The sequence below is a fragment of the Erithacus rubecula genome, assembly GCF_903797595.1.
Source record: "Erithacus rubecula genome assembly, chromosome: 2".
Taxonomy (NCBI): Eukaryota; Metazoa; Chordata; class Aves; order Passeriformes; family Muscicapidae; genus Erithacus; species Erithacus rubecula.
The window spans coordinates 23,339,271-23,367,263 of NC_136685.1; the positions used below are offsets into that span (position 1 = coordinate 23,339,271).

The 27,993-nt window shown below is 40.1% G+C and overlaps 1 protein-coding gene across 1 annotated transcript; it reads left to right on the plus strand.

Moving 5' to 3' along the window:
* Positions 1–1,073: 1,073 nt before the first annotated feature.
* Positions 1,074–27,988, plus strand: GFRAL (GDNF family receptor alpha like). Its single transcript, XM_079298291.1, has 10 exons — positions 1,074–1,141; positions 4,318–4,452; positions 11,236–11,394; positions 13,747–14,121; positions 14,695–14,751; positions 15,379–15,703; positions 17,606–17,865; positions 20,779–20,877; positions 25,589–25,670; positions 26,668–27,988. The coding sequence occupies exons 1-10, from the start codon at positions 1,120–1,122 to the stop codon at positions 26,753–26,755; spliced, it is 1,602 nt and encodes a 533-aa protein (XP_079154417.1). The 5' UTR covers positions 1,074–1,119; the 3' UTR covers positions 26,756–27,988.
* Positions 27,989–27,993: the final 5 nt, after the last annotated feature.

Genomic DNA, 27,993 nt, shown 5'->3' on the forward strand with positions numbered 1-27,993 from the left:
CGCGTCATTCTCTGCCCCTGTCCGCAGGGCTGGGCAGGGACAGGAAAGGGACAGGGACAGGGACAGGGACAGGGACAGGGACAGGGACAGGGACAGGGACAGGGACAGGGAGACGGACAGGAGCATAGGCAGGGACAGGGAAAGGGGCACAGGCAGAGCCACAGGCAGAGGCACAGACAGGGGCACAGGCAGGGGCACAGACAGAGGCACAGACAGAGGCACAGGCAGGGGCAGGGGCAGAGACAGGGGCACAGGCAGAGGCAGGGGCACAGGCAGGGGCACAGGCAGGAGCACAGGCAGGGGCACAGGCAGGGGCACAGGCAGGGACAGGGGCACAGGCAGGGGCACAGACAGGGACAGGGGCACAGGCAGGGGCACAGACAGGAGCACAGGCAGGGGCACAGACAGGGGCACAGGCAGGGGCACAGGCAGGGGCACAGGCAGGGGCACAGGCAGGGACAGGGGCACAGGCAGGGGCACAGACAGGGACAGGGGCACAGGCAGGGGCACAGGCAGGGGCACAGGCAGGGGCAGGGGCACAGGCAGGGGCACAGACAGGGGCACAGACAGGGGCACAGACAGGGGCAGGGGCACAGACAGGGGCACAGACAGGGGCACAGACAGGGGCACAGACAGGGGCAGGGGCACAGACAGGGGCACAGACAGGGGCACAGACGGGCAGGGGCACAGGCAGGGGCAGGGGCACAGGCAGGGGCACAGGCAGGGGCAGGGGCACAGGCAGGGGCACAGACAGGGGCACAGGCAGGGGCAGGGGCACAGGCAGGGGCACAGGCAGGGGCACAGACAGGGGCACAGGCAGGGGCAGGGGCACAGGCAGGGGCACAGGCAGGGGCACAGACAGGGGCACAGACAGGGGCACAGACAGGGGCAGGCGCACAGACAGGGGCACAGGCAGGGGCAGGGGCACAGGCAGGGGCACAGGCAGGGGCACAGACAGGGGCACAGACAGGGGCAGGGGCACAGACAGGGGCAGGGGCACAGACAGGGGCACAGACAGGGGCAGGCTCACGGGCAGAGCCGGCGGAGCAGGGGCGGGGCCGGGCGCTGTCCCCCGGCCGGTGCTGAAGGGGCGGCGCCGCTCCGGCACCTGCGGCCGCCATGGCCGCGCTCCTCGGCTCCGGTAAATTCGGCCCCGGTAAGTGCGGCCCCGGTAAGTGCGGCCCCGGTAAGTGCGGCCCCGGCGGCTCCGGACCCTCGCCTCGCCCCGTCCCTCCCTCCCCCCCGGGGCTCCTTCCCCGCGGGTCTCCCGGCGGGGCACCGGGGGCTGTTGGGAGCGGCTCGGGGAGCCCCGGCAGGGCAGGACAGGGCAGGGCTGGGGAGGGATGGAAGCGGAGGGAAGGATGGAAGCGGCGGGGACCCCCCGGCTGGGACCCCCCGGCTGGGAGCCCCGGCTGGGAGCCCGGTGCGAATGAGCAGCCACTTGTTCGCTGGCTGGGGAGCGCTGGGTGCTGCCAGCGCTACACACGGGGCTGCTGCTGACACTTCCTCTGGGTTTGAGTGGAGAAAAAGGGAAAATCAACACAGCGGGTACGGAAGGATTTGGTACAGGTAGAACATGATGAGACAAGGATGTTTTAAGTTTTGTTATTCTCCTTTTCTGCTCACTGCATACTGTATACATGCTGCTTCTCTGTTTAATACCCCACCACTCTAAACTTATATTTCTGTGTTAAAAATATTCCGTAGGTAGTTCTGCCCCAGTTTTTGTTAGACTAAAGTTGTTCTTTATGACTTTTCAACTATTCAGCTGTTGCTTGTCATTTTGCTTTTGAAGCTTGTTATCTCGCTGCTCTTGCCATTGCATAGAAACCATACCTTGGTTTCCCAATATTCATTATTACTTATTTACATTTTTTAGGATTTCAGAATTGGGAAATGTAATTCCTCCATTCCTCAGTTCCCAATCTGCAAAATGAAGGTGCTAAAAGATTCCTTTCCCCATCTTTCTTGTGACCTTAGACACCAAATTCTATAGAGAACAGAGAATTTTACACCTACCCAGTGAATCAATAAGCCTTTGCATAAAAATGCAGACATCTGTAGAAATTTAAATGTGTGTCTTCTTGTCAATATGGATCCCTCTTAGCTACAAACTGACGCTTAGATACCCTGAACTCTCCTATGCAGAAGTCACTTAGTATTCCAAACACGAGAATAAATAAGTACAGTGAGCAACTGAAGTAGTAAATGTCAGTTTAAGGAATTGCATAAACTACAGTGCCCTGAATTCTAAAATCATATAGGACAGTTTGCTTCAGGTAGGCTTGTGGCAGTGTACCCCCTCTGTACAGCTAAGGAAACAAAGACCCATCCATAAAGTGTCATTAGACCTTTCTCAGGCTGAAGTGCCTTCAATCCTGGATTATGCTATTCACCTCTTTATTTTACAAAGACATCACCTCCCATTTTGTGGCCAGTTTCCAGGTAGGTTCAAAATGAGCAGCAGTATGAAATACTCCCTAAAAAGTAGCAGGAAGGCTGTGCAATCAGCCTGTTTTTGACTGTCTCAGCCACTGGTCCTTCAAAACTGTCTCAACGTGGAAGAGAGCACAGACACTTTGTGCTGTGAATCCCAGTCAGATGAGTAAATCTTCTGTTGTGTTAGAACCTACAAAATAGATAAATGGTCATCCAGCAAAATACCTTTTCTTAATAAATTTGTGGGATTGTAATTTTATATTGTTTTATATATGCAGTCATTTTTACCTGTGAGGTATTTGGCAACTTCTTTTCTCTGTCACCTGAGTAAATAGTGAATAATTTTACATTAAGAAAGATCTTTTGGAGGCAGTCCTAGAGCTAAAATGTTGTCATAATAAGCCAAAATTGTCCCTATGGACAAGGCCAGCTGCACATTCCTCAATGTCAAGAGGTAGGAGCTGTTTTTATCAATGTGTCTTCAAGGCTGATGAGCAGACACAGCCCAAGAGTGTTCCAGGCTGGAACTCACTGAAATCACCACCAGTCCTGCAGGGATCTGAGAACTGCCAGCAATATGCACAACTGAGGAAGGATTAGCACCAGCTATAATAAGCACATGTGGCCTCTTCTTTGTCTCACAGGCACACTAGTTGCTGTTGCACCTGTCAATTATAAAGTATTAAATGTTGCTTCATGTAAATCGACATGCATCCAAAAAGTGCTCCCTACAGCAGCATTATTGTATCACTGGTAAATAATTTCTAGAAGGGATGGCATCACCTCTAAAGAGTAGTGGCTCTTTAAGGTTATCTAGAGGTATATTTGATACATAATTTCTTATTCTAAAATGTATAGTTAGAAAAATTTAATTTCTTTGAATAAGGTCTGGACAAATCCTGAGGCAATATTTCATGCCTCATGCACATGATGTTGAAGGGATTAAACAATGCTGGAAACCACTCAAATTCCATATGAATTTGCCTGAACGTGATGGGGGGAAACAGTATTTGGTCAGAGAGATGATGTGTCCTTCAACAACTAAAGAACATCAGGTTTTCAGAAGGCAGTTTGATAAGTCCTGAAATCAGTGACTGAAATTTAATTTTATAGAAAATAAAGATACATGATTACAAATTAGAGGTTGTCTTACCATGGGAATGTTAATGAAAGAGCAAAACTCCAGCTGATTTATCCTTTCTTAACAAGGCAATTTAATTTTCTACTGATAAGTCACAGTCAATGCTGCCTTAAAATTCTTTAGCTTGAAACCTCCAGAACTTTTTAAAGTAATTAACAGGCTTAATGCCCTCAGGAAAACAGATAAAGACATAAATGTGGGGGTTACTTTCAAGAAATGATGTGTCTGTGAAGTAAAAATAAAGAGAATGAAGAGTACTGTATTTATAAAAAAAAAAAAAATCAGGTTTATTATCTAACAGTTGTGTAGCTGTCAAATCTCTTTCACACACTCTATTCATAGGAATTCCTAAAAAGCCCAGCTTGGTGAGATTTCATGCAAATAAAATGCTGTTTCCTCTGAATTTTATACTGTCTTCCTTTCTGAATTTATTATGGATCTCAGAACTGCAGCAATTTCTGTATCTATGCACTGATGTCAAATATAGATATGGTTGCTGCTATAATACTGGGGTAAACCCAATGCAAAATATGCCACACTGAAACTTTCAACATTTAAATTTAATTTTCCAGTTGCAACATTGAGAAAAAACTTTATTCTGCTAAAAATTAATTTGATAGCAAATGTGAATCTATAGAAAAACTATAATAAATTATATTTTTTAAATTTATGTGTAAAGGGAAAGGGTCAGTACAGTATCTACTGCATTAAATAGTCATTATATTCTGTTTTTACAGTGTTGTTAATTTACTTCACATGTATATCTACTGTCCAGACTACTGACTGTCTGCACTTGAGGGAACAATGTATTAATGCTGGAAAAGGATGTGAGAGTATCTGGAATGTGGTTGAAGATGCCTGCAGTATTTCAGGTAATTCTGTATGGTGTACGTAGCTCAATTTTGAATTGCTGTATGGTTGCATATTCACAGTTTGTTACAGTATTGCTGTGGTAACTAAATGAAGATGGTGAGATTTCAAAGAGAAAAATTATGGCAAAAGACAGCTTCTGAAATCCTTTACAATGGCTAATGCTACTTTTAATAAGAGTCACACTGTCTCTTCAAGGAAGTGATAAATGAAATTTCTGTACTATGAGCAAAGTCAGAGCCTGAAGAGCCAGACTCAAGAAGTCTGAATTCAGCAGAAATTGGATTCTTGTGGGATCCTGTTAAATAAAGCCTGCATGCAACTGGAAAAGAAGTTCCAGCATTGAGAGAATTTGGAGGAGTAGATCTGCCCCCTCCCTGGCAGTGTTCAAGGCAAGGCTGCATGGGTCTAGTGGAAGATGTCCCTGCCAATGGCAGAGGGGTTGAATTCCCCCCCAATCTAAACCTTTCTGTGGTTCTATAACCTCACACAATATACCCTAAACAATGTAGTAGTTACTTAGAGTCATTTTTAATTATTGTACTAGAATAAGAAACAAATAAAATAAGGAATGCCTCAAAGAAAATTGAGGGGAGCACACTGTGTTTATTCAGTGAAAAGAACCAACACATCACTGTGATTCACTTGCAGGGGATGCTGGTATTATAAAGTGGCATGACTGGGCCTCCTTGAGTTGTTAAACAGGTTCTCATGTAAATGAAGGCAGATATTTAATCTCTTTCGATGTTTATTGCATTTCCAATAGCTGGTGCTTTACTTTCAAATAATCTATGTTTTAATCAGGGAAAGACCAGGTATTATAAGTTTGGCTGAAACCCATCCTACTCTTTGTGGTTGTTCAAATGAAAATGTTCCTATCTCTGAAGGCTTATTGTCTTTTTGAACAAACCTTGGGTGTCTTTCACCAGCTCTTTCTTTAAATCCTTCCCAGACCTTGCTGTTCAATGCTTGGAATCCATTTTCCAGGTGCTGTGAATATGGAAGGGAGACAAGAGTGGCACTATAATCTGGTAGTATCATTGGACCAAGCTAGTAATGACACCTTTCCTGATTGATAAGTGCCAAGTGACCTGTCACTACATCATCTCTAGCAAATGCTAAGGGCCAGGAGCTATTTTCTGATTGAGTTCACCTTTCATGGGGCATTGTGTGGTGGTGAATCAGAAGTATCTACATCTCTGTGGAAATCTCTCTGCTTCTTATAATGGCCTTATTTGAACAGAACAAGCCATGTTGTGATGCCATAATCTGTTCAGAGCCTCAGCTGCAGCAGAGCTGACAATGTGAATGTCCCTCTGCCCTGATGTCAGGACCCAGTCTGGCCTGTGGGGGAAGCCAGGCAGCAGAAGTTTCTTGGCTTTGTGGTCAATAAGCCATTGCTAAAGCATTCACCTGCAGTGTGAGCTACCTGCATGAATGCCTCTGTCTGTCTGATCTGTTGCATGTATTTGGTGTCAAAAATGTCCCAAGTCACAAGGCAATATTTAAAATTATTAGAGTAGAACATTCTCTGAGGAGTCTTTGTTAGTGTGTGCTTTCCCAGATACTTATCTATTTTGCACAGAATGGCTGAAAATTTTTAAGAACAGATGAAGTAAATGAAAAATACATGATAATATAACAATTACTACAGTACCCAAAGCAGCTGGGCTTCAGCCCATGTTCTATTGATCTGATAAATATTTTATGTGAAGTGAAACAGTTTCAAAAGATATAGCTGCTGTTTAGAAAAAGAAAAAAAGGTTGGAATATGCAGTACTTTCTGGCTCAAGTGACCTACAGATGAGCTCTCTAGAACCAAAGCAGGACAAGCTGAATTTGCTTCTCTCACATCATTCACAAACCTATTAGCACCAGGACTACTTGCCACAAAGACTTATATTTGTGCTGTAGCCTGTTAATCTTGATCCCCTGCAGCCAGATGAAGTGGGCCAGCATGATTACTTCTCCCCTTTGGATGTACAACACTGTCCCATAATATGACATTTCTCTCTCTTATTGTCCTATGTACCTATTCACTATATTAATGATATTTGTAACTGGGCCAGAGAAACCTTCCAGAAATAATATTTCTTGTGATTGCTTGTTTGGATTTGCATCTGTGTGTTTCCTTAGGATAATAGCTTTTGGCAAGGACTCTCCAGCATTGCAGAGCACTCAAATATTGTTGGGTCTAGGACAAATTATACTAAATGTGCTTGTTAGGTACCCTGATCCCAGAGCATGTAAATGCAGTCAGACTGATGGTACCTCTCAGGCAGCCCACAGAAACAGTGATAGAAAACCTACCAGCAGCATCATTAGCAAGAAGAACATTATACTGTCTGTCATGTGCAAGTCTAGAAACTTCATGGATGAGCTATAGGAATGGAAAATGTCCTTTGAGCACAAGCCTGTTACTTGGAGGCAATAGAAAATGGGGTAAATATTTGTTTGTTAGCTTCTTTATGCAAAATCCAACTACAAATTATAATTAAACTCCTTTGGGGTACAAGTTCAATAACTCAGTCCATCAGACTGTAATCTCAAAGTTAAATGTGCCCATTATCAAGAATCCCATCTTTTGCTCTTCAGTGCAGGTCTGGGAACACTCCCCAAACTACTGCCTAAGTCACTCCTTTTCCTGTCAAATTTTCCATCTGCTTCCCCACTACTACAGCAGCATTTCCAGAGTATCAGTTTATAATCCTCAGAGTCCAATCCTTCTTTTACTTCTGTGGCCAAAATATGGTGGAAACAAAAAACAGAGTGTGAAAAAAAGTCTATGAATCAGCTTCCAGGTCATGATAGAAAAGATAGAAATATTAAATTTTGATGAAATAAGATTTTTCATTCTGAAAAAAATCAAAAGAATTTCAGCACAGCAGAATGAAGACTTTAAGGTTTGGGCTTTATGATTTGTTTGTGGGTTTTGTTATTTGTTTATTTTCCTTTCATTATTTCAGTGTTTAAAAAAAAAAAAAAAAAAAAAAAACAAACAACCCAAACCAGACATTTCTGAACTCTGATTTAACCGTAAGTATAAATTTTTCTAATTTTTCTGGATGGGAGACAGTGAAAGTTTTCAAAAGAAAAAAGCAACTCAGATCACTTAAATTTTAAGGAATCACATTTTGAATTAAATTTTGATGAGTTTACTTTTCTTAGAATAACGGACTCATTGAGGTTGGAAGGATCTCTGGAGATCTATCCAAACTGTGGTCTCACCAGTGCCAGAGAGGAAAACCTCAGACTTTCCCCTGTAGTCTTCAAATTCAATTCCCACTGAGATGACTGAAGAGCTGATTAAGCAAAAGCAGAGATTATCACTCTTGGAGTGTCAGCTTCTACTCTGTCATGCTTCTGTCTGTGGTCCTGTGTACATGAATTATGTACCTATAAATAAAACAAATTATGAATAATGGCTGCCAAACATTAGGTTGAGAGAGCTTTTTTTTTTTTTTGGTAAATGCCTTAGAAGCATATGTATAAGATAGAATATATTACCTAGAACTAATCTCTGGTAAAGCAACAATAATTGAAAACCAGTAATAAAATATTTTCTGCCGTTCGTCACAGCTGAATCAATACCATGTACAAACAGAGCAATACTGATAATAGGTTATTTCTATACAGTTTTCAAGAAGTCATGCAAGGGAGCCCCATAAATCTGATGTGCTTCCTGACTCTGTCCATGCCCTTTGCATGTGTGTAGCCCCAGAACCTCTCCCCCAGCCCTGGCCATCAGGTGCAGGCTCAGCCCAGAGCTCAGACAGGGAGCACTGAACGCAGCCCCTGACTCCTGGCCACTCCTGTCAGTGTCATGGAGACAGGTGGGCTGAGTGAGGCTGGGGTGCTGCACAGAATAAACTGGGGTGGGGGGTTTTATTCTTCTAGTTCTACTCACCTTCATCCTGGAAGTGTACTCTGCACCTTGAAAAAGAAAGTCATAAATTTTGTGAATAAGTTAATTTACACAAGCCCCTCCTGATCTTTATTGCTCTTTTTCTATGTTTTCTTGAAATTCTTTTATTATCCCTTACTTAGCTGATAAATACAAAGTAGAATATTCTTATGCTCATCTTCATGGGCCATGTCACCACATCCTTTCCATCCTATTTTTATGGTCAGGGACTATCCTATGTCTGTGACCTTTGATAAATCTCCCGAGTTCCTTGATGTCTGGAACTGTGAGGGCTAAGGGCCAAGGGTGATGATCTATTTCTGAAAAAGCAGAAGGAAAGGTGAAGATGAGGTTGGAGAGATACAGCCACCATCAACTTCTCTGCTGATACAAGAGGTGGAGTGGGAGCAGAGGCTGGGGCCTGCAGCTCTTGCTGGCCTGTGACATTCCCCTCTAGGAGTGTATTGTTTGATATACCCCTCAAACCCTCCTTAGGCAGCAACTGGAGAAAAGGCAATGCAGGAAAAATGTTTGAAAAAAGGGGATCAGGAGAAGGATGTGAAGTCTGGAATAGCTGATTCTCATTATTTCAGGCACAGGCAAAATGCACTGTTCCCTCTTGAAGAGCCTTGCCTCCCTTGCCTTCCACTGCTATTTGTGTCAACAACACATAAGTGATTTTAAAACTCTGGTGACATCAAAGCTTGCCCATGGCACTGGTGACACAGGACTTTTTGTCACTTTGCAGTTTTACTGAGTGCAGAGTCTTTGCTGCTCCACACCTGTGAGGAAGCAGCAAGGCAGGAACCAGCCAGCATCATGTGCAGGGCAGAGACATCAGCCTGTGTGCTCAGGAGACTAAACCAATTCTCATTTGCCCTGAGACCTGGCTGGATCTTGTGGAACAAGTACTGCTTCTCTTAGAGATTGTGAGACATTTAATAACTATGAGGTAAAGAGAGGAAATGTGCTGGATCAGCACATACCTGTTTCAACATGGTAGATCATGGCTTTCACAAAATAAAACTTATCTAAATTAAATTAAACTGCTTCACATGTAACATTCTTGAGTAATGTGTAACCTTCTTAAGCAATAATAAATCACATTATCATAGAATGTTAAGGGTTGGAAGAGACCTTAGAGATCATCCCAACCCCCTCTGCCACAGGCAGGGACATCTCCCACTAGACCAGGCTGCTCAAGGCTTTGTCAACCTGGCTTTGAACATTGCCAGGGGTGGAGCATTTACAGCTTCCCTGGGAAACCTCTTTCAGTGTCTCATAATCCTCACAGGAAAAAAATTCTTCCTGAAATCTAACCTAAATTTCTTTCAGTTTGCATCCATTATTCCTTGTTCTGTTACTACAGTTCCTGACAGAGTCCCTCTCCAGCTTCCCTTAGGCCCCTTCAGATACCTGAAGGTTGTTGTGAGGTCTCCACAAAACCTTCTCTTCTCCAGGCTGAGCAGCCCCAATTTTCCCAGCCTGTGCTTGTAGAGGAAGAGCTCCAGCCCTGTTATCAACTTGCTGGCCCTTGTTTGGACTTGCTCCCACAGTTCCATGCCCTTCTGATGCTGGGGACACCAGAGGTGGGTGCAGCACTCCAGGTGGGGTCTCATGAGAGCAGAGCAGAGGTGTAGAGTCACCTTCCTCACCCTGCTAGCCACTCTGCTGCTGTGAATGCAGCCCAGGCTTTGAGTGAGCACTCACTGTTGGCCCATGACAGGGTTTTCACCAACCTCCACACCCAAGCCTTACTCTGCAGGGCTGCTCTCAATCCCTTCTCTGCCCATCCTGCAGGTGTGTCTGGGGCTGCCATGACCCAGCTGCAGGACCTTGCACTTTGCTTCATTGAGCATCATAAGGTTTGCCTTGGCCCACTGCCCCAGCCTGTCCCTCCAGGGGCATCCCTTCCCTCCAGCCAGCTGCACCACACAGCTTGGTGTCAGCAGCAAGTTTGCTGAGGATGCACTCAATCCCACTATCATAGTAATAATAAGATTTTAGAAAAGCTTTTAGCTCATAAAGTAGATGGCTGATTGATTTACCTTTGTACCACAAACTAGTACATGCTCTTTATTTTTACTACACATACATGGAAAATATGACCTGACATCCCATGTGAGTTTTTACCATTCAGTCCAAGTGCACATGTAAACAGACTTGAAACAGGGCCAGCAAACTAAAGTTTCTGCCTATTTTTTTAACTTCTCCTTTATTTTTATTATAAGAATCCTAAAAATCAGACTATTCTTGGGCTACTTTAAGTTTATTGTCATTCTCAAAGTTAGGCAGTGAAGTTTTTCTATAGAGTAGCAGTTCAAGACAATATCCAAATGGCATTTGTAGGCATGCACATTCTCACATGAGAGAGAGAATCTGACCCAGAGCTGGCATCTCCTCAGCCTGGGGCTCTCATCACCATTAATTATCCTGGGTCTGCCCTCTGTGTCCTGTCTCTCCCTCCATCACATGGGGATGCCTCAAGCCTGCACTGTGTGTTCCTGTCCCTGTGCCAGGCACCTCATTTCTGCTACACAGGACCAAGATAAGTCTCTCCTGTCCCTTCCACTCCTGGGCACCTTTTTCGTTTGGTCTCTGTGCCTTACCTGCCTAAAATAAAAGGTGTGAGTTTAAGGTTTTATGTACTTTGTAAATGAGAGCAGATATTCTGGCAATGGGTCAGATCAAATAAAAGAAGTCAATATTGTATCCACAGCTTTATTATATTACTTTGAATGTTATTTAAAATTTGTAAAATATGACAAACCATCTTCTCTTGGCAAAGCATATTATTTTTGTTCTTCAATTGAATTGTTTTATGTAACCATATCCCTTGAGCACTCATAAACATTAATGAAATTATAATTTTAATGGTGAGTTCTAGGTAATAGATGCAAGGCAGAAGACACTGTTGGATGTAATAGGATAATCCAGGTCCTGGCTGATGAATACCCAGAATTTAAAAGCTGTGTCTGCACTACAGACAATATCTGTAGCATCACAACTTGGCTTGGGAAACACTGCGGCATTAATAAAGGTAAATAAACATAAAGTTGTAATTATGAAGACCAAACCCAGTAATTTTGCAACCACCATTTTAAGTGGATTCAACTTTCTTTGCATATACTCAAGTCTGATAAATGCCCCCAAAAAAATTAGTTTTGTCTTTTCTGTGATATTCACATTCCAGCATGCGTATGAAATAAAATGCATGTGAGAAATTCAATGGCTTCTAAAACTCCTGTTGAATCCACTGGGAAGCAGGAGTGAATACACAATGTGTGCTGAGGGCTACTCATTGCCATGCAAATTTGAGAGTCACTGGATCTAGGTTGTGAATATAGAGAGACATATTCAGCACCTTCTGAATGGCAGGATGAGTGAATGGGGATGCACAGGGGTGCAGTTGTGTCACACTGTGCTGCAGGAGGACCTTCACTACATCTAGGAGAGGCTACTGGATGTGTGAAACACAGTCACCACCTTCATAAAGCTGCACATAATATATAGTGCATATTTTAAAAATTCTATTGTAATCAATAGGCCCCTCAATTTACTTTTTTTTTTTTTTTTCTGAGAACTCTTATCCCTGCAGAGAGCCTATCTCTGTCATTGGGAATTACTTAGTACATGAAGAAATTGCAGTTTCTGGTCCAAAGTCTCCTGGCATAATGATTAGCAAGGCTGACACAAGAGAGGTAAAATCATCCATTGAATGAGAGTCTGCAAAGTGAGTTTCAAAGTGATTTTCAAAGTGATTCCTGGCACTGGTCCATCACACCCTACTGGCATCACACAGCATTCATCACACAGTACTAGAATATATGCCCCTATTGCAGAGGGAAGAGTAACATCCTGATCTGCCCCAAACTCCTTGCCCCAAACAAGAAGGATGGATATCTGAAACCTGATGTTGATGTCATTGGAGCAGTTGCTTATGCTTCTAGCAAAATGCCATAATGTTATATCTTTTTGCCAATTGAGATTACATTCCTCACCACTGTAGAAACAAGTTTGGATGGACTTAGAGTAGGTTGAGTTTACCTGCAAAGGATAGCATATGGTGTTGCTAGGCACTTTCAGGAATAATTCTCCCTCTCTAAATTAAATTACTATTATAGGTAATGAATCAACCATCTTCTAGAATTACCATTCTCTCATTAAAAATTACACTTTTGCTTTAGATGATAATCCGTGATAGGTCCAAACTGTAGGTGGTTAAAATTATGTGAAGTTAAACTCTTTATGCAGTAATTTTAGTGAGGATCTTTTTACTGCTGTTTTGCTGCTGAACTGTTAGAGTGGACTGTCCTATATATCTGACAGCACACAGTAAACATCAGGACGATTCATTGTTGCTGCGGGGCTAGGAGAGCAGCCAAAAAGATGTAACAACAAACTTCCTACAGGCAGAAGAGAAGGAAAAAAACCTTCATTAAAGAAACAAATTATACTTTTATAGACTAGATCGTGGTAGATCATGGAACTGAGGATAGACTCAATTTCATTATTTCGAGGAAGTTAACATGTGGGAGAAATAGGCCTTTTGGGCTGGAAATTATTTTGATTATGCAGAAGCCAATTTATTATTTATTTTTTAGATTTAGTTGAACATTTTAAGACTATTGTTTATGCGATCATGCATTTTTTGATTGGTGCTTCTATGCTGTTCACATGTCTTGCATGAGCTCTTCAGTATGGTGATTGGTGGTTGTTTAAACTTCACTGCCCACCTTTATTTTGGGTCTTTTAATTTCAGTATTCTGGTTTTTAGCTCCTTCTCTCTCAATTTAGCACAGTTTATGTTTCAGCGGCTTTGAAGAGTCTTAACAAGTTGTAGAAAAAACACTTTAAAATGTTTCATTTCATTCACCTGTTATAAATACTGGTTTAAACTAAGAAATATACTGAAAAACAGCTAAGCATGTGAAGAAACAGTAAAATATGCCGAAAAACAACTAGGCAGCAAAATATGGAGAAAAACAGCTAAATGTAGTTTGGCTGGTGTACACAACAGAGACCAGAGTCTGGATGTGTTCAGACATGTTTCCTGTGGCTTAAACTTGTTCACTATTGCTACAGTAGCACCCTGGTGAACACGCTTTCACTAAAACATCTCGTCTCTCACGCATCCAGCAGGTGCTTAATCAATGTTGCAATTCTTTCTCTCATGTTTTCCTTGAGCAGCCTGAGAAAATCCAAGCCTGCTTTTTCCCTGGCGTTCACCAGAATCCCACAATTCATTTGTCTGTAAGACTCTGAAATTTTGATGTGTTTAATCGGAATTAAGCTAGGGCGGTCTCACTCATGGCGGTGCATTAAGACAAGCACCGTTTCCCGGAGTTATTGCGCTGTTTGATTCACGACTGGTCTGCGTTTCTCTCTCCAGGCTATTGGGAGTCTCCCTCGGGCTCAGAGGCGGGGCCGGGGCGCGGGTGCGGCGCGGCGGAGCGGCGCTGCCGGGAGCAGCCGCGCTGCGCGGCCGCCTGGCGCGGCTTCCGGCGGGCGTGCCGGCCCCCTGCGCCCCGCTGCGGCCCGCCCGGCTGTGCCCGGGCCTGGCGGCGGCTCAGGAGCGCCGCCCTGGCACCGTGCGCCTGCTCCCAGCCGCCGCGGCCGGGCTGCGCTCGCAGTTGGGAGGGAATGGTCAACAACCCGTGTTCGCAGCGCTCTCGGGAGAGCCAAGCGTCGGGAGCTGGGGAAAATGATGGCGGTGATGGTGGCTATAATGGTGATGGTGACGAGAAAAATCTGGTCACTGACACAGGTTAGTGCTATTCCAGCAGTCTGAACGCTCTCATGCATAACACCGGTCCACAGCCTGTGAAAAATATTTCCTTGCCCATTTGCAATTCAACATTGAAAACAAGACCATTAAGGAGGTTTATTTATAAATAAATTCACAATCTGATAGAAAATGATACCCTGAGAGCAAATACTGTTGTCCTTCAATGTGCTAATTTGATACAACCTAAATCAGCTGGTTTCAGCTCTTCACTATAACTAGAAACAATAAGGCCTCTGGATTTTATTTATTCACAAGAAATCTGACTTTATAATGCACTGAGAAGCTATAAAAAATTCTTGAGTTCATAGGATAATTATGTAAAAAATGTTATCAGCAGTCTTTGATAAACTATGCTTTGACCCCAAAACTTATGAATATATGTAATAGTGGATTTAGAATTTGTTAGTGGGTTCTATTTGGTCAAACTAATTTGTTTCATTCTTGTTTGTTTTTACTCCTGGCACTATGCCAGTGAGACAGCCAATACTTGAAAGTTAAAAAGCTAAGATAGTATTTACAATTTATGCCTGTACCTGTATCTTTTTCTTCTAGACAATATTAGTATGGAAACAAAGTTGCAATGGGGTTTATCTGCTCTCCCCAAACAAGGTAAGTCTGAATTTACTTATGAATCCTAATAAATAAATTTAGCTCCATTTTCAGACAGTGTACAACATACCTTCAGATTGAAATTAATACGTTTCATTCAAATGGATGAGCAGGGAGTTAAAAGATCCAACATATTTTCAGTTAAGGTGCTGGATAGAGAAGAACCCAAAAATGTAACAGGTAAGAATCAAGTAATGTACATGTAAATCAGGTAACAATCATGATTCTGTCAAATTAACAGAAGCAAAACTTATCCCATAAGCATTTTTGGGTTCTAGAATTTTCTAGATATTTTTGGAAGGTTTATTTCACAGTCTAGAAATATCTAAACTGATGTTACATGTACAAACATGCCATTTATATTCTCTTCTTCATTACTTATTAATGCCTAGCATAAGACTGTATGCTGGGAATTTCAGCAGTTTCAGGAGTGCTGCTTGTGAGGGCCAAGCAGGGCAAGAAAGAAGTTACTCAATAGGCTTAAAAGAGGCAATGCTGCAAGAGCTGGGTCAGAGTTTTGGGAATCAAGCTTGATTTACTGGGAATTTTGTAGACAGGATGCCTGCCAGTCATCACCTGAGAAAAATTTTTTTGAGATTTTATTTTAAAAACTGTTGTTCTTTTTAGTGTACACAGCAAACAGAAGCTGTCTGGATGTGAACAGGGAGTGTGTTGAAGATGAAGTGTGCAACAAGCAGCTGTCCCTGTACCTTAAAGTTTGCTCAGTAAACAAGTGCAGTGTGGAAGGATGCCAAGCAGCCATAAGGTTCTTCTATCGAAACATGCCTTTTGAAGTTGCCCAGATGATGATATTTTGTGACTGTGTCCAGCATGATGAATCCTGCCACAGAGCCAAAGAACTTCTCCATGGCAAGCCCTGTGCAGTTACTGCAGTTCCACCTCCATCGTGTCTGAATGTGATCCACATGTGTGAAGAGAATGAACTGTGCAGGTGAGTAGAAGTATTTTGCCCACTAAGGTGCTTTTGAATAATGATTGAAAACATTTTTGTTATGCTCTATGTATCTCAGCTATAACAAAATTATTTTCTGCACTGTGTCTGCTGTGTTTGACATCTTTACAGGTGTTTGCGTAAACTGTGGCAATTCCAGAAGTAATCCCACAAGTAAACTGAAATGATTGATTTTCAGAAAGGTTTGGAATCTAATGTGGGCTTTTCTTCTGCCTGTATCATGACACTTAGCACCATTTCTGCTGGACAAACTTTGCTATTGCAATTTTCATTACTGCTTTCTTCAGATAACACCTGCCTGTCTGCACCTTTGCCCTCCAGCAATTTGCCCAACTTTTGCAGCAGACCAGACAAAGTTTATTTGGTAAAAGTAATTACCTTTTGAGGACAGAGTCTGACCCCTTGTACCCAACAGCCACACAAACAGCTTGGCCTGTTCAAAAAACTTTTGTCTTATTCTCTTCATCTCAGGGATACTTGCAAAAAGCTTTTGAAAATCTGGCCAGAAATATGCACAGACCACAAATCTCATGAAGGATAATGCCTTTTCAAAGTTTCATTTTACATTTTTAAAGCATGCAACAGGATTACCCATATTTGTAGTTCAATTTAATTGCCCCCTTTCATGGACAGTCAATTAGCCCGCTTTGTTTTTTCAGTGTAGTCACCTTGTGGATTAAAGTTTAATTTCACCTCAAAGTTGTGTTCAAATTAACCTTCAGGCAATAAACCCGGAGGTCAAGAGATGGTTTTTGTTTTGTGCAGATTATTCAGATTGATATCAGTGAGAATAGCCAAAGGGCTATAAATGTACATCTGCACATGTATAGACATGTAATATCATAATGGCTGAATTCCCCATCATTTTGGGAACATTAATGTTTCCTGGCACTGACAATAAATGCATATAATTAGCAAAATTAGTTTGTGAATTATGGCTAGTCACATCCATAAATCAGGAGGTGAATGAAAATAATTCCATTAGAACAGAGGTGGCATCTGCTTCAAAACTTATGCTTGTGTAATGAAAATATATGCTAAAATTTTTAGCCAGTATTGCAACAGTCCATGCTTTTCCATGTGACATGCTTGTGGCTACTACATGATATCAACACCAAATTAATAACATATTTATATGATTAAGGAAGAATATTTTAATGACCTAATATACAATATACTAAACTTTACCTTTATTATCCCCTAAAATTAAATGTGATGGGTTTTTAATTAATATCTACATATTTTTTGTTAATTTATAAAGATATTTTCTATTGTCTTATATAGTGCATTAAAGGACAGTTTTATTCCATCCTAATATGAAACAAACAGAAATAATTTGAGAATATTGAACTAGGTAGCAAATTAATTCTTCATGTAATTTATCTCTGCTATCAATTTATCTTTAAGTTCACTGAATTACTTGTACTTTTTCCTGAGCCTTGGACATTTTGTATTTTGTTAGCATTTGGAGGGCAAAGGGATGTAGATTGGATGTAGATTATTTAATGCAAAATAAGTTGAATGCTTATTCTTCCTTCACACTGCTCAAAAACAGATCCATTAGAACAGCACCTGGTGTGGCTTCATTGTGATAACAGGTCTAATTCCTGTATTCACATTTCTTCTCTGAGTATCTGAGACTGTTGGAATTCACACTGTTTTTTACTGGACTCTGGGAAATAGATGCTGATTAGAAGTGCAGTTGCTTTTTCTCAAAATCAGAGAAGTTTTTATGTCAGCTATCACTGAATATTGTGATTTTTAAGCTTAAGTGGTACCTTGGAAATACACATTCTTTTAGTGATATCTTTTTAGGAAATCACAGTTCTTAAAGTGTCATTGCACACTTCTTTTGCTTTTCTTTATTTCTTTCCTTACCAGGAGAAAATACACAACTTTTCAGTCAAAGTGTTGGAGACATGTGACAAAAAAATGCTACAGTGATGAAGCTTGTCTTGAAACTCTCCTCAAGGATGACATGCCCTGCTCTGCCAGCACTGATTGCAAAGCAGCCTACATCAGCAGCTGGGGCACAATGCTGCACAGGGAGTGCACCTGCCAAAATGTGCCTCCTGTGGAGCAGCCTTTGTGTCAGCTCTTCCATCACATGCTGCACAGCAAATCCTGCTTCAGTGACTTACGTGAGTAGCACTTACAGATTTACAGAATAATTAGTGTTAAAGAGAATTATGATGCTAATTTACATCAGATCTTTACTATATCTTTGATACCACTTGGTTTAAGCAAGATCTATAGCTGTGGGTTTTTTTAAATCAATATCAAGCAAAAATTGGACATCAGTTTTCTTCTTGTGGTTTGGGGAAAAATTATAATAGTGAACCAATGAAATTGACTACGTCTCATTATTTGAATTTTCTGAAATAAATAAATAATTTCTAGATTCCATATTAATATGAAAATTTAAAAACTCCAAAGTCTTCCTATTCTCGGCTTAGCATTGTACTTTGGTACACTGCTTTTATAAATAATACAAAATAGCATTTGTTTTTCCTTTCTTTTCTTCTTGGAGTCTTAATATTAGTAATCCTTACACATATTTAGCAACAGAATTCATTCTGCAGGAAATAGTTTCAATTGTTTAAAGTAGGCTTTAGGATTTGGTCTCCAGTGAAAACAGTGGGTGTAATTGAGATGAACTATAGGTACTTTTTCAAAACCAGTAATGCCTTTTATGTGCTCGATTAGCTAATTATTTTTGTTAAATATACATGTCTTTGCCAAGCCTTTGGTTGAGAGAATTGTTAATGCAATAAACAGCAATACAGGAGCAAATATTAATGTTTTAGTCTGAACCTGCAGAGTGCCTTCAAAGCAAAGCTCCTCTTTGTCCCCAGCTTCTGTGTTGTGGGTCAGTCACAGGGTGGTTCTCTATCATGGGGTGGTTCCTGGTCTCCTGCAGCAGAAACTGAACCTGAAGGTTCATCTGCAGCCTCTGCAGTGCTCCAGCTGCATGCACTGGTCCATCAAACAGATCAATGATGAAAGCATTCTCTTCTCCTCAAATCTCTGACTTACCACACCAGCTATTTTGTAATATAAATCCTCTTAGGGTGTAACTGGCTAGTGCATCATGCCCTATGCCAGCTATTTTCCACATATATACTCTAAAATTATATGTATTCTTAAACTGACTTGGAAGAGGTAATGACATCTGAAGATTTCAATGAAAAGAAATGGTTCTTTCACAGTTTTATCTGCTGGCAGTATTTTGAAAGCATATATGAATTTTGTTCATGCATTTCATTGAATGAAGTAGCTACTCTTTTAGTTCCAAAAAACAAAATAGTACCACTGAAAAAGGATGTAACTTTTTTGTGTCATTCAAAGGCTACCCAAAAATTAAAATCAAGTTGCTGAAGCATTGCTCTTAATTCAGTTAATGATTAGTCCACCCAAACTCTGAGAAAATATTAAAAATTTTATCCTCTGAAAAAGTGATAACATAACCCACTTAGACTTGAGACTTCTAGCTGTGCTGATGAATATTATTTACTTGCTCTATTTAGGACTGAATTTAATATTCCAAATGAGTGAACACATCATCGTGTTAGTTGTTTCTTAACCTACAAAGCAAAAAGATGATCCTCATGTCTGAATAATCAAATAATTGCTGACAAGCTTTTGCCATTCCCTGAAGCAGTCTCAGGATAAAATGGTTTGAGGGGCTTTGTGATTAAAACTTCCCTAACATAATTGGGACTGAAAAACAGAAGCTTGTGTTTCTTGTCTTGTGCAACAATTTCCTGGCAGTTAAACAGAAAGAATTTGGGGATCCAGAGCCTTTGGTGGATCAGTACCAACTCTATAGAATACTTGCAGCTTATTCTTGCTTTACTTTTTCTTTTTCCTAGATGTCTAGTTGTAATGCAGCTAAACTGATGATGGTGATGGTTATGGGTTTTATTACAAAGCTTGTTTTTAATGCCATTCTCTGCATGGCAGTACAGAGATGTAGAATGCACCCACCCAACCTCACCTGCTGATTTATTCCTTGGGCCTGGTGGTGATTTTTGGCTGACTTCCACTCTTACAATGGCAATGATCTTAAACATTTCTGAATGGGCAGATGGCCAGGGTTTGGAAGGGGATCTTTGCCTCTAGAACTGGTGTGAACAGACCCACTAATGGTGTTTTCACCCTCTTATCTTCCTACTTGCTGTGCTGTGCTCACAGGATTGCATTTGCTGCAGACTCTGTAGGAGGCAGGAATTGTGACTGACTGCTGCTGCATGAAGCAGAAGCACAGTGTGGATCATTGCCAATGTGGGATCAGTGTCTCAACAGGAATAAGCAAAAATGTCAGTGAGGGAAAGAAAAAAAATTAATTTTCCAAAATATTTTATTTCTGGGTTGTACTTTTGGATCTTACAGGAAAAAATCCAAATTACAGGTAGGTTTAGTCAATTGTTATTTGGACAATGTTCCAGGCTGCAAATATGAGTCTTTCTGATATTATAAAATTTTCTCAGTTTGATGTTCATGTGAGTGACCACATGTATCCTTGCATGGTTTAGCATCCTACTCTGTAAACTATACTACTTAAGTAAACATCCTATTTTTCATTTCAACAGAAGATATGTATTCTCAGATATGTTCCTGATATTATGGCCACTGAGAGGGCTGGCCTTTGTGAAAAAAATTTATTAAAGTCTAGCAACAGAGTTTGAGAATAAACTCTGCCTTATGGAAATTACTTCAGACTGCTACCCTGTTCTCACCACTTCTGTTCTGGTTTGGTGGACACAATTCTTTTGGTGGGCCTATTTTTTAAACAGTTTATGTGGAAAGTGAATTTAAGCTCTTTTGTGGCAGAAAATATTTTCAAGGTGTACTTGTCATCCATAAGAAAAACTGAGGTGAAATGGGAAGAACTTATGCACTCATTCAATTTGTTCATCAGGTATGAGTAAACAGTATTTTTAAATAGCTCCCTTTATAAATACTGCAGCTGTTAGCAAAGTATCAAAAAATATTCACTTATATTATCATTTTAAAGTAATATTTTAAATGGATATTTTCTTTCCAATATCCAGGTCAAATTTCTATTCAGAAGAAAGGTTTTCACTGGGTAAATACAGAAATGCCAGGGGAAAAGATTTCTGGAGCACAGCTCCATTCCTCTGCAGTTAATGGTGAGTTTGGGCAAGTGATTTTATGATTCCCACAGCACTACTCTTGAGATATTTCACATGTATGATAGAAAAGACCAAAGTTTGATCCCTTGGGTGGGCTCAGCTCAACCTGTTGCTCCTTCATTTGGTCTGGAAATCTCCCTGCCTGTTTGGCTTAGCTTATATATCCACAAAATAAAGTTAATCAGACTGAACCAATTACTCTGATAAATGGTTTTGAAATAGATGTCTCACAAGCACTGTATGATAACTGTGGAAAATTAAGCTATTAAGCCTACCAGAGCCTGACTCTCTGTGCAGTCATTAGAAAGTAGTAATGTCATAATGTGTAATACAAATTATTATCTTTGATGTCACACCTACTTCTGTCTCTCTTGACTTTCTGTAGTAGTTACCACAACAAAATGAGAAGCCACAGTAAGTGGTCTGAGAAGGGGCTTGTGTTACACCCCATCAGACTCTACCTTCATACACAGCAGAAGGGCACACAGTATCCCATGGGCTGAAGAGCTGCAGCTGCTTTTATTTCCATGCATTTACAGTAAGAAATTAAGCAACATAAAGTTAAAGGATATTGAATTAATATACAAATGTTATATCTTATATTTCCTTTTGAGGGAGCCCAATTACAGGGTTAGAACACTAAGGAGCTTAATGCACTGTCACCTCTAATGACAGTGACCTGTTCTACCTTGTGCAGGGCAGATTACAATTCTCCACACAATACTACAAATTAATTCCCAGAAGTGTTCATACAGAACACTTCTAACTGTGAAAAAAATAATTCAATTCCTGCATGCAATAGAAAATTAAGTGACTTCTGACCTCGCCATCCTTCAGCTATTGCTAAAGTGGGCAACCTGGATAAGGGATACAAATGGATTAAAGCAATGGGATTCCTGTATGTGCATAATGAAGCATTTGACTGTAGTGTTAGTATTAAAGTTACTTAAGAATCATGTATGTCATCCAAGTGCTCTGTGTAGCCAGAGAAGAAGTCAGGGACCCTCAAAGGAAGAATAGTCCAATCTTTTTGGACTGCATTTGCTGAAAGGATTGACTCCTCCTTGCCAATTAGAGAGGGAGCCTGAATCCACAGCTGGAATGAGACTCTAGTGGTTAAATAATGCAAGTCATAATACAAGAAAAACTGCACTAAGTGAGAAAATGCAAAATGTGAGATATTACACCCCTGTGACTAGTTCTAACTGCAGACCTTTTCAGTGAGTAAAATGCATTTTACTTTTCACTCAGAGATTCAGATAAATATTTGCAAGAAGAAACCTGCACCCAGATGATTCTCTTCACATTGAAGTCTGAATACTTTCCAAAAATCTTTCCTTGAAGTCTTAAAAGAACTTTGGATGGCTTTAGAAAAATACAAAGAATGCTGACCAGCCTAAACCATACAATAAAATATTCTTTCTATTGTAGCTGTCATGTACATGAGATGGGAACTCTAAGCCATAAAAGTCCCATAGGAAGCCAGGTCAAGACGAATTTGATTCAGGATATCTATCTGATGGTAAAAACCATAGTGCAAATTGTTTCATAAATCTCACTGCCAAAAATCAAACTCAATGTCCCGGAGACATATGCTAATAAATGTACATTACTCAGTCTGCAAAGGGAGTTATCATCTTCACAAAATATTTATCTTTAATGAAATCAAATCCCAAGAAGAATTCAGGGCACAGAGGTAAAACAGTTAAGTTGTCAAATATGTCCTGTCACATGTGTGAAGACTTTTGAAGACATTTGCTTCTTGGCTGTTTTTTGCTTGAAAACCACGAGATAAAATCTGCTGATGTATCTGCATTAAAATCTCAGAAGAATGCTTAGTTTGTCATTGAATGACACAAGGAGCACTTTCACCAGATGGAATGAATGTCCATCTGCAGATGAACCTGCTCAGAAGAAACTCAGTATATCTTCACCTTTTTCTTAATTTAATACTTTAAAATATAGAATACTGTTCGAAAAACGAGTTAGATTTCTCTGTTTTCTTCAGCAGCATCATAAATCATCCCTTTGGATAAGATTGCTTTAATAGAAGGAGTCTTTCACAACAAATAATAAATCTAAGTATATATACATATATTCAAATATATCTGTAAATAAATAGAAACGTGAAAGTTTAAAAATGATTACTCCAGCTTTTGGTGTAAAAATGGGATACCAGGATTGTGTAAAAATCTTGACTGGATTTAAACACATTTGCATTCCCAGGAGGGAACAGGCCAAGAGACCATCATCTTTGGGCTGATACAACTCTGTTAACAAGATGTGATGTGGGCAGAGCCAGAACCATACAAAAGTTAATCAGACATTTCCTGTAAGCTTAAATTTTAATCTCATTTTGGAAACAATATCAAAAAGTGATAAATCAAATAAAATTTCTCCAAACTTCTAATATGACTGCCCAATTATGCATCTTCAGCCTGGTTTTGGCTTTATCCTATGCAAATTATATAAATGACTTTACAGATCCAAATAATTTTAAAGACTTTCCTGCACTTTAGTTTGAAAAATGATTCATGTGGGAAGATAAGGATTTACTTTCATCACCATGGAGCTTTGAGGCTAAGTTGTGGGTTTTTTGTGGGAATGGAAGCCAAAATACAGAACATTTACCCTGTTCTTGTGAGATACAATAAAATATAGTTTGATCCAAAACTGTTGAAATTTTGTATTAAATTGTAGTCTTATCATATATTTCCTACTGAGGAATTTTGCAGTGCTAAGTATTTAGATAAACATGTAATTGGCAGGGTTTATCTCTAAGTATACCAGCTGCTGTGAGAACTGAGATTAGTTCAGCTCCAGTGCCTTTAATTTGTAAAGTATCAAACACTGTCAGTCTGACAGTTTTATAAATGCAGAAAAAAGTCCATGACAAACTGCAGGTAGCCAAGGAACCTCTGAGCAGAGGCTGGGATTAATCTGTTTGATGAATATGCACTAACAGTACGTAAACAGGTAGATCTACAATAGAGGAAGATTCATCAAAACCCCTCTTTGTTCCTGACAGAACTGAATCAACACCTCTTTTACCAGCAATTCACCAAAAATATAGCATTTTTTCAGATTTTGTTAAAAAATATAAAAAATATTTCAGTTGGTCATTTCATAGTGTTTTGTTTGATTGAAATGAAGCACCTTTTACAAATTTTATCTTAAAAAGATCTCAGTGTTCTGCTGAGAATTTATTAGCCCATTTTAACCATCCCTAACTGTACAATATATAATTTGTTTGATATAATAATTTTTGTGGTAAGTGACATACTTCAAAAGTTTCTCTGCCTAAAATATGCGTGAAAGTCACTTTCCACTTACTCACTTTCCAGTTGCTGTTTCCAACAATAAGAACCTGTTGCCTTTACAACTGCTCCTAAATTTGTAAAAAGTTTTCAAAAATAGCTGCATGTACAATTAAGATTCAGAAACTGAAAAAAAAGCCTACAAATTACTCTTTTGCTGAAACCCATCATCTTAAAGAAATGTAACTTGAGCGCTAGGCCAACTGCTGATGTAGTTTTTAACACACATTATTAGCAGTCCTTCTCTAAGATAGACCTCACACTTCTTTCTTCAAAAATTCACCTTATTAACTATCTTCCAGTAGGTTAGTGGATTAAATGGAATGTTCATTCCATTTGTGCTAATTGTGGTGGTTTGATGACTCCTTTCATTTTCTGATATTGGAAAACTTGAACTTGGGATGTTTTTTTCAGAAAATGAAACATACAGTAACTGGTAACTTATTCAGGGACCACAATATGGCCTTCTCATAAACCCTGGGCATGGCATGGAGAGCCTCAGGAGCAGCTAGGGCCCTCTGCATTTGAATTCCTATGTAAACAAAACTTACCTGGTTGTACAAAGGTGACAGAATCAGTGCCACACCAAAGCCACACAAAGGTCTCGTGTTTTTTGCTCGTGGCTCTGCATTTGTGGCCACTTGTCAAGTCATCTAACCTCCACACCTCTCCATCCCATGCCCAGGGTTTATATTACACTCTCAACTGAAACGTTTCCTTCAGGTATTTGATCAAGACTGATGGATTCATTACTTCAGGAAAAAAGAGTTACTCCTCCTTTGAAAAATAAAATTTGAAACAGCTCCCAGTTTTTCAACAGTTGGAATTTTTAGCACATAAGCCACCTAAGTGACTTTTTGGTGAGAAGCCTAACAGAAAAAGGAAACTCCACAGGAATGGGGCCCAGAAAAACAGTATTAGTTCCCATTTTACATTAATTTGATTCAAGGTGGAGTATTGCTCCAAACTGTGATTACAGTAATATGTGAAAAAGGAAAATAAGTCTAGTTGATAAGTAAGAGCCAAGTCTGCTTTGATACACAAAATAAAATAAACATTTAAAAATCAACAGGGAGAATACTCCAAAACAAAAATCACAGTAACAAGCTGTTCCCCTGCAGCTCAGTGAAAGGTACTGCTTTACTTATGATGTGCTATTGGAGCTGGTATTTACTAAAAGAAGTCTGAAAACTATGTTGCATCAACTGGCAAAGGAAGAGTAATTCCTATCACTGACATTCATGTAGGTCTTTTTCCTCCTTTTAATTACTTTTGACAAAATTGATAGCTAATTATCTCACATATATGGGATTTCCAATGTAGATCTCAAACTGGTTTCTTATTACTAAAAAAGCAAATGTTTCATTTCTGTTTTCTGTTTTTATTTTTAGGTGACAATGTCTACATTATTGCTTACTCCTCCTGCATTGCTCTCATCCTAGGAATAGTCCTGTTGACTCTCCTAAAGATCAGGTAATTTGATAGGGATATTAATCACTGCTTCTAGGAAACTGAAAAAACAGAAAATAAAATGTTTTGGCTTAGTTAAAAGGTGGACATTGTGATTGTCTTTAAAAACAGCCCAGTGATGGAAAGAACTGACATTGTGGGTGTCAGCAGGGAAGAGTGAAATACGATATGGATCTACAATGCCCTCCATTCATGCAGAGATCCCAGGCTTTGGGAGCTTTCATTTCCTGTCCCATGGCAGGGGAAGGTGAAATCTGAATTCAAAAATTCTGTGAGACTATGTTCCTAGCAGGCAGGGGTAATGCAAAAAGGAAATGAGAATATTCAGCATTATAACATATTTAGAAACCAAACTGTGAATGCTGCTATTGTAGTTAATATTCTTGCCAAATGCCATTTTTGCTCACAGGAGTCTGTAAACAACACCCACCATCCCTGCCATCCTTTCCCCCCTCTCTCCCTCCCTCCCTCCCTCTGTATGAGAAACTTCCCATACACCAATGCTTGGTAAGAAAACAGAAATGTGCATTCACTTAGTTAAATGAACATGGCCTTTTCTTAAATGATACATTTTCTTGGACCAAATTAAATGGCCAGATTTCAAGAATTGCTCTGTCAGATGATAGGTAACAGAACATGATGTAGCAGGAGCTATGTATAGTGGGAGGGATACTGAGTCAAATTTCATTATTAAATTCCAAGATAGATCAAAGAGGAATTGTAGAAAAATGCAAAAGGCAAGTCAAGGATATATGGGAACAGAGGCTTTCTCTTTAGGTTTGCATTTACAGGAATATCAGCATATAAAGAAAATTCAGATTTAAAGAATACAGAAAATGGAAGAAAGAACAATGCATTAATAACAACGAAGGGGATTATTTTATACCACAATATTAATCATAAAAAGAGGGGAATTCTGCCACTGATTTCAATTAGGCCAAAGTTCAAAACAAAAGCTGTATAGTTTATTGTTTAATACATGCACATTCTTTGTTTTCAGAGCCTGCAGAACAAAATATGAGTCGAGAAGTCCCTCGCCAGACCATTCTTCTGAAACATTTATGGCCCATTATAAAAGTCACAGATGAACTACTCTGTTTCTTGTGCTTTTTAAGGCTATTCCTGAAAGCCAGCCTGTTGTACATATGTGATAATAAAATATATATTAGAAAAACTGCTATAAATTATGGAATTTTGTAGTTAAGCATAAAAAATATTTTTTATATTTATTAGCTTATTTTAAGCCTTTCAAAACCTGAAAAAAATGGTAAAAATGGTAAAACTGTGGTCTCTCTTATTTATGTAGATTCACAGATCTGTCTGAGCTGAACATTTCCTACATTTTTAGATGCACATGGCACTGGTATAAATGCTGTGTCAACAATGGCAATCTTTGAAGCCCACCTTTTCTGATCTCAAATCATCTGGAAGAAATTTTAAAAAAATCCACTCAGAAGCATTTTAGAGACTTGGTAAAGAGCACAAATGTGGCAGTTTTGTACAGCAGGCTCCCAGGTACCAAGCACCTGGAGCAGCAGTCCCAGCTGAGCTGCCTGCAGTTGATGGTGGATCACCTGCAGGGTCAGAGGAGATCAGGATTACAACCCCCTTCAGAACTAAAATGACTCTCTGGCATAATGCTTTGGCTCCAAAATGTACTGAAATTGTTTTCAATTTCTCCTCCAATATGCTTCTAAAAGGAAAGAGTGAGCTTTGCCACTTCAAATACAGTAACTTTAGAGAGCTTTTTTGGTCTGAATGCCCAGTGGAGAAAGTCACTGGCCTGGGGTTGAAGTGCCTGCTTCTCCAGAGAGAAGCTGTGGCCCATCTCCTCCTCTGTGTTCCCATTCATTGTCTCTAGGCAAGACCAAAGTGCCTAAATGTCCCCTTGCACTGCACTGGGAGTCTTGGTCCCTAAACACCATTCTGGATCCCACTTTGTGGCTGTGACCTCTGGATTTCTCTCTATAGCTGAGCTGTTTTGCTAGATTTAAGCTTCTATTTACTACGAGTGAGTTGTGTTTGTTAAATGTTTGTAGCAATCTGGTTCTGGTGAGCACAGAATAATGGACTGCCATTTCTTATTCAACTGTTACCATAAATAGCCAATGTGTTGCCTTGTTACATTATCTGATTAATTAACTTTATTTTCAATGTGATTAGTTTTAATTTTGTTTGAATTATCACTTTATGTAACTCACCTTCAGTTTTGACCGTGAGGCAACTGATCCAGGGCCACATCTAGTGCTAGATGACAGATCTAGGACTAGATATTAATGTGATCAGAAAAGCAAGAATCTCTACTCTTCAATGTGACTTGCAAAAT